Source organism: Falco peregrinus, chromosome 6 (assembly GCF_023634155.1).
Source record: "Falco peregrinus isolate bFalPer1 chromosome 6, bFalPer1.pri, whole genome shotgun sequence".
In the NCBI taxonomy this organism is placed as follows: Eukaryota; Metazoa; Chordata; class Aves; order Falconiformes; family Falconidae; genus Falco; species Falco peregrinus.
Window position 1 is genome coordinate 61,486,063 of NC_073726.1, and position 12,427 is coordinate 61,498,489.

The 12,427-nt window shown below is 38.5% G+C and overlaps 1 protein-coding gene across 2 annotated transcripts in view; it reads right to left on the reverse strand.

The window, feature by feature from the left end:
- The window catches only part of CRY1 (cryptochrome circadian regulator 1), a 38,856-nt gene that overhangs the window by 13,384 nt on the left and 13,045 nt on the right, over window positions 1–12,427 (reverse strand). For both annotated transcript variants that reach the window (XM_027786639.2, XM_005237343.3), the window contains exon 2: window positions 2,750–2,858. In XM_027786639.2, the coding sequence (XP_027642440.1) occupies window positions 2,750–2,858 (109 nt within the window). The remainder of the gene's footprint in view (window positions 1–2,749; window positions 2,859–12,427) is intronic.

A 12,427-nucleotide genomic window follows, 5' to 3' on the forward strand; every position in this document is an offset into this window, starting at 1 on the left:
CTGAACTCCAGCTCTCTCCTAGGTGAGGCCCAGGTACAACCCTGAGGATAGGCGATGTCAAGGAGTGCCTGCTCTTTGAAAGAAGGCTTGGTTCCTTCCATCATTAAGTCTACCAAGACTGACCCAGCAGGCCCTGAATCCTCAAGCAGCCTCCTACACCCTCATAACATTTATTTCCCATTTCATAATGTAAAACCACTGCCTGACAAGCTGTAGCAGGTATTTTTCTAAATCTCTCCCTCCCCTGGCATATTGAAAAGAGAACCATAAAAAAACGTGTCCAAGAGCCAGAGCCATGTCCCCAAGGGAGCCAAGGAACTCTGAGACAAGTGCTACGTGATGTGAATATACCCAGATCACATCAGCATGATCTAGACACTTAGAAGAAGCATGGACACAAATTGCTTTGCATATACTGCTGGATACTTTTAGCAACGTTGATGCATTTAAAGAATTACAGAGATTGTTCCAATTCTATTTGCTTTACCAAGCCAGTCCCAAACAGCTGGAGATACAGAGCAGACCAGAAAAAACTGAAGAGAATGAAGCAAGAACCAACCAAAACCTGACTAATTGAAGTTTACCAACAGGTGCCAGGTGAGTGCCTACTACTAGCAGAAGCTGGATCCCTGCAGTCAGATGGAAACACCATCCTCAAGTTACTTAAAAAAGCCACAAGCAAACAAAAAACCAAACAAAACCCTCAAACAAACAAAAAACCTGAAAGAATTTTGCAGAGACCTGCAAAGTCTGCTGGAGAAAATATTCTGTCTCTATGCACTACTCCAGAGGATGACACTCCACTGCTGCTAGCAGCAGTGCTCCTAGCTAGTACAGCTAAAAACATGTGATACCAACCGAATTCAGCATCTTAAGGGAATCAAAGCTGCTCTGAAGGACTGAAAAGAGGAAAGTAGTTTATATGTATGTTTATATATATATATATATATACACACACACAAATGAAAGAGCCTAAAGGACCTTGAGGCCTTCTTGCAAGGAATTGTCCTTCAGCCTGGGAAAGAGAGCGCCCTACTAAGAAACAGCTATGAAGCTTTCATCCCCAGGAAATCCACAGAGGCTGGCATCTGTGACACGGCTCCCAACAAAGGCGCTACAAAAGTTCCACTATCTCCTACCGTTATTTAAAGTTATCTTCTCCCAGCCAAAAAACACCTACGTGTGTTCTTCAGGGTCAGGATCACCGCTCACCTTTGAGACATTTAATGAGGATGATCTGAAGAGCTTGGTTCAGTGTTATATGCCCTTTGCTGCACTGCAAGTGCCCGATACACAGATACTGCTCTGGCAAAAGAGGCTGTGAGATTAGCGATAGGAGACAGATGCATGTTCCAGGCAGCCTTCAGCCAAACATTGAAGAAGTCCTCAAGAGCCTCAACAATGCCTCTTATTTGTTCCAGGATAGAGGATGCCCTGAAAAGCCCCTCAGCAAGCAAATACAAAATAAAGACACTTCTTTGAAATTTGAGGAACGAGAAGACATAGACAGATGTGAATGCTCTTTTTCAGCTGCCGTACACTATCTATATGACAAGTTATTTTCATTACTTTCTCAGCACTAATATTCTGAAAATGTGGCACCCCAATGCTGTTAGGCACAGAAAGATCAGCCTAGTAGAAAGATCTGAAACAGGAGTTGTCAAAGTAGCCATTATTTAAGAAATCTTGTCACAGGTCACTCAAATCCAGAAGGCAATACACACAACAGCAAGATCTTTGCTCCTATTTAAATGCAATCAAACCAAATTTGGCAGGCAGATATAATAAGCTTGAATATCTGGGGGTTTGCAAGCACCAACTAATGCCACTCCTGCAGGAAATTCTTCACTGAAGGGAAATCAAGAAAAGACCAGTCAGAGTATCATCCAGTTAGCATATCACAAATAAAGCACAAGAATGAAGACTGAAATGTGAGATCTGGTTGAGTTTCAGTTTGGTGTTGAAGACTTAGGAACAAAAACCTTGAACTGATGATCTCTTTGGAAAAACAGGTACTCTATTTGTTTCTCCACAGTCTTGCTTGTCTCAGTCTCCTTGATCCAGTCACTTGATAAACATTTTTAACATTATTCCGCAAAGTATTCATTTTTACTATCGCATTATAGTATTGTTACCTTAAATACACAGTTATCCATGGAATACAGATTACTATCAGTAACAATCCCTCACAGTTTTAATTTGCTCAATAATCAGACCCTTTCCCACAAAAGCCTTAAACTTCTTCAACTAGAAATTTCTTTTTACCTGCACTATGCTTTTACCAAGCCTACTACTTATTAAATTATTAAATACTTTTAATGGCCAAAAGCAACCACAGCAGATATTTGGCCTAAATAAGACACTGCTTTTACAGGTCAGGCTTTGAACTTGGACTCATGCACAGAATCGTATTTCAGTATTTCAAAGGGAACCTGGAAAGGAATATTTAATAATAATATTTAATAATATGCAATACCTACACTTAACAAACCATTTAAAATCAGTTCCACTTCTGGAAAGAAAGAAACCAAAACCTGTAAAGTCTAAAAGCAACTCAGTTCAGTTGGTGATATGCACATTAGAGGGGAAAAACCTGAATCTAACAGAGAAACTGCAAGAACAGTTAAATATTTGCATGGATAACAATGTGTGCTGAAGTATGTAGTGCAAGAAATTAGTTGAAATTTCTAGTTGAAATTAGTTTCTCAGTCATATTTATGGACAGAAACAACTGCAAGGTGGCATTTACCTTAAAAAGTCTGGGAAAAACATCTGCTGGCTGTCCACGAATAACAAACAAACGTGAATTCAGTTTCCGCAGATTGGCATCAAGATCCTCAAGACACTGAAGCAGGAATCTGCAAGGAAGTGTAAAGAAACACTTATTTTCTGAGGAAAACCAGATAATTTTACAACAGAAAAAGGGAACTAAGAGGAACAATCCAACAAAGATTATCACACCTTCAGTATTTGATATGTATTTTGGTGATGCATGCATGTTCAGTCTAATTACACTTAGCTTACAGCAGTTCAATACCATATAACACATTCAACAATAACTCAGAAAACCAAACTGCACTGTCATTTAAGTTTCCATCTCAACACTATTCAACTCTTGAATGGACTAAAACACCTTCAAATCTTAAATGAAACTAGAAGTATCTTGTCACTCTGAATAAAAAGCACACAACTGAAAAAATCCCAACAAACCCAGGCAATCAGCTGTTGGCATACTGCTACTAAACTTAATCCAAGTCCTTCTTACAACACAGCAGCCTGAACTCTCACTAAAAGTAGCATACCAGAGGACTACATAGTCATAACCAGATGATCTTAAACATCTCTTCCAGCCCAAACCATTCTATAACTACACCTTTGGCCTTCATTTATAAAAATAGCTCTCTATATAACAGTTTCATGCATCTTGGCTGTAACCTCACCCAAATTATTTAATGAGCAAATCAGTAAATAATGAAAAAGAAAAAAAAAAGAAGGGAGGGGTTACGACACGACACACAACTGCAAATCTGCAAGTCTTTAAGAGAAACAGGTAATTGCAGAAAGGATGTTGAGACAGGTCCACATGTGCAAAGATTTTTTACTGAGTATACTGAGTACAGTTAACTAAAGACTCCAATGGTGACAGATTTTGGGGGAAGAATAAAAACAAAAGGAAGGAGAGGAAAAGTGAAAGCTGTACCCTGCAGCTAGCTGAAAGAGAGATGCTGGGGGTCTCCAGATGAATGCCCTTCCCCTGGACTCCTCTCCAGTGTAACAGGTGGCTCCTCCACAACACTGTTTCCTCACAGTAACAATGCAGTTCTCACCAAGAGCTGCTCAAACTCTGCCAACTGTTCTTACTCGCAGTGCTGTTGGTACTCACCGAAGTGTGTGCTGATCAGGGCAGGCGCTGAGTCAGAGCCCGCCAGTCACCAGCCTCTGTGCACACACACCACTGGATGCCCTGCCGTAAACCAAGAGCTACACCCAAGGGGGGGTGGGGAGCAGAGGCAACGGCCACGCTGCAGGCCATTATTTCTGAGAGCACCTGCTGTATGTGTGTGTGCAAGGCCGCGAGGGTAACACCACAAGACCAAGGCAGGGAAAGCAGTGCCACGGAGCCCTGGAGGCATGGTGCCCGCTGCCGGGATGAAAATGTGCGGAGCTGCCAGCAACAGGCAGGCTGCACCACTGCGAGTGCCCACAGCACTACAAAGACCAAAGTGTCGAGCAAGCAGGTTTACTAAAATCAGGAGTTCACATAACACCTACGCTTTAAAGAATGAATCTTAAGAAATAACCGGTTACAAAGACAATGTTACACCTTCTAGGAGGTATACAGGTATACATGACTTGTAAATCTACTAACACTTTTTTACATTTTCTAGAGATTTAGCAGTTATATGTGATGACTACCTAACACAGATTGCTTCCAACTTTATATGGAAGAAAAGTATCAAAAATAATATATAGAAGGCTGGGTGAAAAACCCAAGAGCAGCTATTAAATACCTAAAATGTGCGGCTCACTCAACCTGAAAGGATAACAGCAGGCAAGTCCGAGGGGAAGCCAGCATTTAACAGCTTCTTGGCTGGCAACTATGCTCATATGTTTTTTGACTGGAACAAACCAAAAATTTGAAAAAAAACCCCAAACCACAAACAACTCTGGTAGTGAGACCGCGAAGTAAGAAAAGTAAAAGGGACTTCTGTATACACATTTAGTTAGAAGGCCCACAGGAGTCATTTTAAGAATCAGATGAGAATTACACATGCTTCTGTCCGACAGAACCTGGGCCCCACGTTCCCAGGCCAAAGTCACTTCCAGTTGGACTCTGGAAAGTACACCTTCATTTTATCATTTTTTTGAAGCCTGAAATGACAGACCTTATCATTAATCTTACTCATGTGAATCTTGCCTTCCAGGAGCACGTGCATTCACATATACTTCACAAATGGCTATGAAGACAAGCTGCAATAGTGCCCTGGATGCCTTTCAAACAGTCCAAAAGAGGGTTGGTTGGATTTCTTTTCTTGGTTTGGTTTGATGGGATTTTGTTAGTTGTGGTGGTTGTTTTGTTTTCTAAACTTTATATCACAGAATATAAGGAAAAAGGTATAAAGAGAAACTGGTGACATAAAATGCTCTTAACTATTAAAACTAAAAATCTGTCTTTCAGGAAACCATTAGGTTTTTTCCTATCAGCATTTCAATTTGCACTATTTTCTCAATCTCTTTCTTCCTACCTGACTGATCACAGCATACAACTTCTAGTCTGTACTTGGCACAAAATCCTATTCAAGAAGATTACATGCACTGACCCAGTCTCCAATTCACATCCAAGATCCCTAAACTTGCCCTTAATACTGTTTAATCTCTATTCTGTTGATTCCCCAAATCCCCTCTATTATCTCTCAACTATCTCTTACCACACTCCAGAACTGGATCTCCACAGAACTCTTTCATGCATTTAACAGACATAATGGTGTAGACTCAAACTGTTAAATGTATGTAGGAAGGGAGCAGGAGAGCAGCCAGAGGACACACACACACTCCCCCAACCTGAACAAAACCAGAACAACATCAAAAAAAAAAAAGCAAAACCACAGCTTCCATTGCAAGACTCACTGAAAGCACATTGTTAAAAAAAACCCAAAACACATTAAACCTAGCAACCCTACGATATCTATATAACAGCAATGCAAAAGGATACCGCTTTTGACTTTCAGAACACAGCTTCAGTTTACAAGTGGGTATTCAGAATAAGCGTGCAGTTTATTAGGCATATTTGAATCTTTCAGACCAAATGTGTTTTAATAAAGTGTGCTTCAAATAATCATCTATTTTGCATTCACCAATTGTATTTATGCTATACCACATCTAAAGGCATTTTCTCATTAAAGTGTTAATAAAACTTTTCTAACATAAAAGCATTTACAAAGATTTACAGAACCATACAATAGTTTGAGTTGGAAGGGACCTTTAAAGTTCATCCAGTCCAACCCACCTGCAACAAGTCTTGCTCATTTAAAACCAAACCTCCTTAAATCACTGCTTTTAGATACAACCCCTGCCAAGAAACTTAATAGTTGAATCAACTGCTTGTTATAATCAAAGTTTTCACCTCCAGTTTTTCCCATGAGTACCTTTAAAACTTCCAGACACAGCACAGCATCTTTACTGTGGTGAAATGCATGCTAATTAATATCTAGTTTTAGGTATCACCATACACAAATTACTCTGAATTTAAGGAAGGAAAATTCTACCTTTCAGAACTTCTCCATTCATCTAACATGTTAATAAATGTCTGTGTGAATAGGCCTATGCAAAAGGAAATATTCTAATTATACCAACTCCCTGGGACAACTTTAATTCCTGCACTTGCTCTAATTTTGGCATGGCACTGTAATGCATTAAATTTATCTCCTATCCTAGAAAATTAATGTTTTACATATAACAAACTTTATATCAGATAGGAGTAATAACATATTCAGAACATCTACACACCCCCCCCCCCCCCATATTAAGGCATAAGAAAAAATAACTAAATAATAATTCTCAGTTTTCAACAACACACTGTCAGGGTGAATTATTACCGGATCTGGAAGAGAAGAGGTTTTAGTTTACCAAGGTATCATTTTGACTGCTAACACTTGTTTGCAAGTGAAAATGGTTTTGAATTACCCTAATACTATGCAAGGACACTTGCTGCAGCACAGGTGTTTTGCTCAGTGCAGGCATTTAAACATAATTAAGAACAGCATTCTAGCATAGAGAAGGCAAAATTATTTGAGCTTTCTCTCTGAAGAGATATACCAAAATGCTCACAAACATGTTCCTTTCACAGTATAACACACATCAAAAAGAATGGTAACTTAGTCTGTGAACTGAAACCAAATATGAAATAAAAAGTAATTTCAGTATATTAGCTCTTGAGGCAAAGTTTCTTCATAGCAGCTACAAAGTAAGAGCTACTAGGCTTGAAGCCTATACTTTACACCAGTGTGGCATTTAGGAGCTATGCAAACCTCTCCCTACAGTTACAGGTCTGCAATCTAAAACAACTTTTTCCTCTCAACCTAAAGGTCAATGGGCAAGCACTTTCTTTTTCGCTTTGAATGGCCATAAAAACTACATGACGTCATTAACAAGACAAAAATGATGCACAGATATTTTTAAAATCAGATTAGAGCATCAGCCCAGGTTTCTGCATCTGGTATTCAACTTTCCTCTAGTTTTGTACAAGGGAAAGTTCACCATTAATTTCACTGTAGCAAACTGCACAAGGTACATGCATGACAGAGACGATGGAGGCAGGCAGAAGAGACTGACTTATTGTAACACAGGAAAGATGCCGATGCAAAGCATACCTGTCTTCAAGCAACACTCTTAGAGGGCATTACACACATTTTGCTTAGCGTCATCTAACTACGATATTCAGAATTTTCATGAAAGCTTCTGAAGACCACATTTTTAAAAGATATATACATAAAATCTTAGCTGATTATTCCAAGAAACTCCATGATCTTCCTTGCTGCCAATTACGCAAAGTCTTGGGGTCTGAAATCTAACCTAAATGTTCTGCCCCCCTGCATCTTAAGAGTGACTGCCAGAAACTAGTTTGCACAATACTGATGATAATTTTAGCTACTATGCAACTGATACAAACCGGTACCATCAAGGCAGAAATTCAAAAAGTTAAGTAACTAATGGTTAACACAGTTAATCATTAACAAAATGAACAAATCTAAGCACTACATCATGCAGCCCTCCTGACTCTGCACTTAACATGATTAAAGACCTTCTCCAGGGAAGAAGTCAGGAGCAGTCTGTTAAAAAGGCAGCATTCTTATTTAGGAGACACACAAGAAGGAACCTTATAGACATACTGTTTAAGGCTACCAGTAAGTCTTGTTTGGCATTATTTTTAGGATTAATGAACACCCAGAAACCATAATCACACAGAACAATCCTTGCCAGTATGAAATGAGGACAGTTACTGGGAACTGAGGGGGCTTAAAATGCAGTGACTTCTCTTTCAGGCACCACTGACATCTGAAAATGGTGGTGCTAAGCCCTTAAGCATCTTCAGTTTCAGGTTTTTTTCTGAACTGATCCAAATTCTGAATTGAACCATTAGGCAAGGCAGGAGTGTTAGGCTGCACAGCCAGTATCACACAAAAGAAAGGAATCTAGTTGGGTTTCCTCATTCTGAGGAAGAAGTTTAGAAATCTGAGTGAAAAACACCCCAACCACCAGTGATAAAACTTGTTTCATTCCTAAGTTTAGTATTTTTACCTAAGACTGGCCAACCTGCAGCAACCCATCCAAACTTCCATTTAACTAGTCTTTTTAAATACCTTCTATCTACCCACTAGTCCTCATCCCAAACCATTGATTACAATCTCTCCAGTGAAAGAAAAGTGCTGTCAAACAAGAGACTCATGTCATTACAGGTATCTGACTGCCACCCAGATTTTGTTTACCAGAATTATCTTAAGCAGCCTAAAGTCTGCTAGTTTTATTTTCCCCATTCAATCTTTTTTTCCAACATTGCTATCAGATAATCCTCCTCCATCTTTCAAAGTTTAGTAGAGCTGGATTCAATAAAAAGAAAGAATATCACATACTGGTATAACATCAACCACTTTTTTTGAGTCGTTTACAGGATTAGACCATGACTATTAATAAATTACGCAACATTTATTTCTCTTCATGGGAAGAGAGTAAGGGAGCCTTTCTTTCTTATGTATCTGCTATTTTGCCATATGTTCTGTTAGATCATTATGGAAGTCTGTTTCATTCAGATAAACATCATCTTCATACCACCTTCTACAGGAATCATAAGGCTGATTTCATCTGCCACAACAGAGTATGAGCCTCTGAGAAGCATCTCAAATTTCATGTACCTATATACAAATATTTAATATTTTATCAGTATACTTTCCTGCTTGATTGCCACCAACCAGTGTGTCTTAGCACGAGCAGTATATTCTTACGAAACTGTAAGAAGATTAAGCTCAGACAGGATTTAAGTGTTATGTACACTCCACCGCATCCTCTGGCAACAAGCCATAGTAATATTTTCCTATTACCAAATCAAGGTCACAGAGGCATGCCTTATTATATTACACTGTTTCAGCGAATACCACATACAACTTCCACATCCTAAAAAGGTATACAATAATACATTTCACAAAGGTATTATCCTTAAAGCTTATACACAAAAGCAGGAAAAAGTTCATGTTATTCAACTCTAGGTACTTAAGTGAAGTGGCTGTGGGAGCTAACTAATCTCCTGCAGGGTTGCTCTACAGTCAGTGGAGAAAAACCAGCTCCTTTAGAGTGCAATTCAGGACTTCAGCATCTTTCATAACTTAGTAAGAGCTGATCCACACGCAAAAACCAAACCAAACAGACCATGAAGTGTGTCACTCCACTTTTTTCCTCTAATATTTACTACTGTTATAACTTCCAAGACAAAACAGAGCTGTGATGGAGGAAGAATGCAAGATATACCCAAGCCCATGTACAGCTTAAATAGTCACAATTGCTGTAAAAGAGCTTCTTAAAAAAACAAATGCAGCTCTTTGCAAAAGGATTAAGGAAAGGACTTTGAACAATAATAGAATTTAAATGTTGCTTTCTTTCAAAAGTCTCCAAGCTGAGTCATGTTGGGTGCATTTTCTTTGAAGCTAAATAGTAAAGACCATTTCACATATGGAGTTGAACTAGAAAACCAACTACACCAAGCAATACTGCTCTATTAAGAGCAACAAAATAATTTGAATCTAACCTAGCTTACAATGGACACAAAGCTAGTAATTCCTTAGATATCATTCCTCATAAATTTCTTCCCAACTGAATGACCTTTTCAAGGTTAACATTCCCCAAAGGTAGGAAATAAAATTTTTGTCCTATTCAACAGACATTCATAATCTCCCAAATAGCAATCTGTATTTGCTTCCAATTTTGTGAGCCATACATCACAGCACAAATAGTGTATTTAGCTTCTATGAAGATCTGGATCTTAACTTCACATTCAAAGGGCACCTATTATTCATCTGAACTATTCCCATATAACTAGTAACCACACATCTCAAATTACTCGCTTGTTACAAAGGTCAGCCTCCTGGGTGATAGGCAACTAAGGCTCACAGCTTCCTCAATCTCACTCCCAGTGTCTTCCATTCTTTAATGTATATATTCTGTGATTATCTTTCTCTAATCCAAATCTGATAAATCCAAGTCCTTATTATTTGATTTTAATTCCTTATGCCTAACTCTTTCCAGAGAGAAACTAGGTGGATCCATAAAGGAAAATCCAAGAGCAAACAAATGTATTTGCTGGGGGGGGAACGACAAACAGCTGTGAAAATAGGACCTAGAAGCCAATTACAAAACTAAGCTACTTGGCAGTACAGAAATGCTCATATTTAAACAAATTTAAAATTCCTTATTCTCATGTACCCTAGTTCTCTTATTTAAATGAGCAGCTCATAAGGCTCTATGTAATTAAACCAGAGCTGGCCTGCTTTATAAAATAGTTCAGCCACGTTATTTTTGGCAATCTAAGCTGTCCATGAGAAAGTAATAGTTACGGCTCATTTCAAAAGAGCAAGCGCAATAACAGCACTATAACAAGATACAGTCTTGCAACCTGATTCTGAAGGACAAATTTTATACTGCCCCTCATTTCCTTTAATAAAAGTCTTTTACTTCCCTTGCATTAAAACTACTTTAAGGTTATAATTACTGCTAGTAAGATTTTCACAGTTTTAAGTTTCCCAGAAATGAAACTGTGTTAAATGAATGTATTTCTCAACTACACTGTATAAATTGCAAGCCCTTAAGGTATAATTCCATGATCTCTGGCTTCCCATTATCTAAAAAAACAATAATCTATTAAACTAATAGAAGAGAATTAAGGACAGAGCTAAAATCTAAAAGCAAGCACAGAAATTGGTGTAAAGTTTCAAAACCAAGAAAAACTACCTGAAGCTATTCCTGAAAATATGAATTAAAAATGGCTGGATTTCATCTCTGCGGTGCCCACCTTATGGTGGTCAGCCATTCAACATTATCCTAACTTATCATTGCTACTCTTATGAATCAGAACACCAAAAATGTCTGAACTGGTCTTTCAAAGCTGAAATTAGTCATTTACATTGGAATACAGGGTAAACATGAACAAAATGTGTTCAGGCTTTTGAGTAATAATTATGTAGAAAGAACCAACATTTAAAAAAAAAACAAAAACAAACAACTGAAACACAGCTTTTGTTCATTAAGCTGCATAAATCCAGAAAAACTCCACTGTCCCAAAGTTTCTTAGCATGAATAGATTAACAGAAGTAACGGTTCACTTCATGCCGCACAGGCCTTCCACCTCAAAGTCTAGAGCTGATGGAAAAGGTGCACGGAGCTCAGGAACATAAGCCCTGGTAAACAAAACTGAAGTATAGCTTGAGGCATAATAAAGGAAAAAAATCCACATAACCTTTAGATAAGCATGCTGCCTTCATTTGCCACAACTGCAGCAGTTCACTGCAATACTGAAGGTCAGGACCAACAGAAAGTACCTCACTTGAAGTAACTAAATTAGTCTATACAACTTACATAGTAAAGTGGAACATTCTGATAACTAAAAATTGATATTCAATCATCTCTGCAGAAGTGACAGTAGTTTAGATGAAGAATTATTTTATGAAGAATGAAAAGTTTATGAGAACAACTATATTCTTATATTTTCCTCATTTTCCCCATCTACCCATTCCTTTCAGAAGATGGCTGTGAATGACAAAAATTCACCTCAGGAACACCAGCCACGGATATTTTTATTACTTTGACTGCTGAATGAACAAAGGTAAACAACTAGAAAACATCATAAACATCATCCTACACAGGATCACTTTATTTTTTCCAGCTTACTTGTGCCGGGGTCAGAATTAACAGCAACACAGAAGATGCAGCCAGGAACACTGCCAATTTGGGGGGGGTGGGGGTGTGGGGGCGTGTGCAGAGGGCACCAAGCCCACCTTCCTTAAAGCGTACAAAAACTTTGTTTGAGACAAAGCAGTGAAAATAAGAGCAGTTGAATATCAAGACAAACTGTTAGAATTCCAGAAAAGAGATACTCCCACAAGAAAAATTTCTTTTTTTAAACTCCAAAGTTATTCCTATAGACAAAAAAGTAGGGGAGCATTTGTAGGCTCTGTACTCCGGAAACATAATCACCATTGATAAGCATTATGGCTATGCAGAAACTTCAAGCAAGAAGAGACATTCCCCACTAGAGGTCAAATGGAAGAAAAAAAAACTTATTTACTTTAATCCCTATACATGCAACAACAAAGGGCAAGACCAAAGAGGGGGAAAAGAAGGGGGTGGGGGGTGGGACATGCAGGGGGAGTCTACAGTCTGCAGC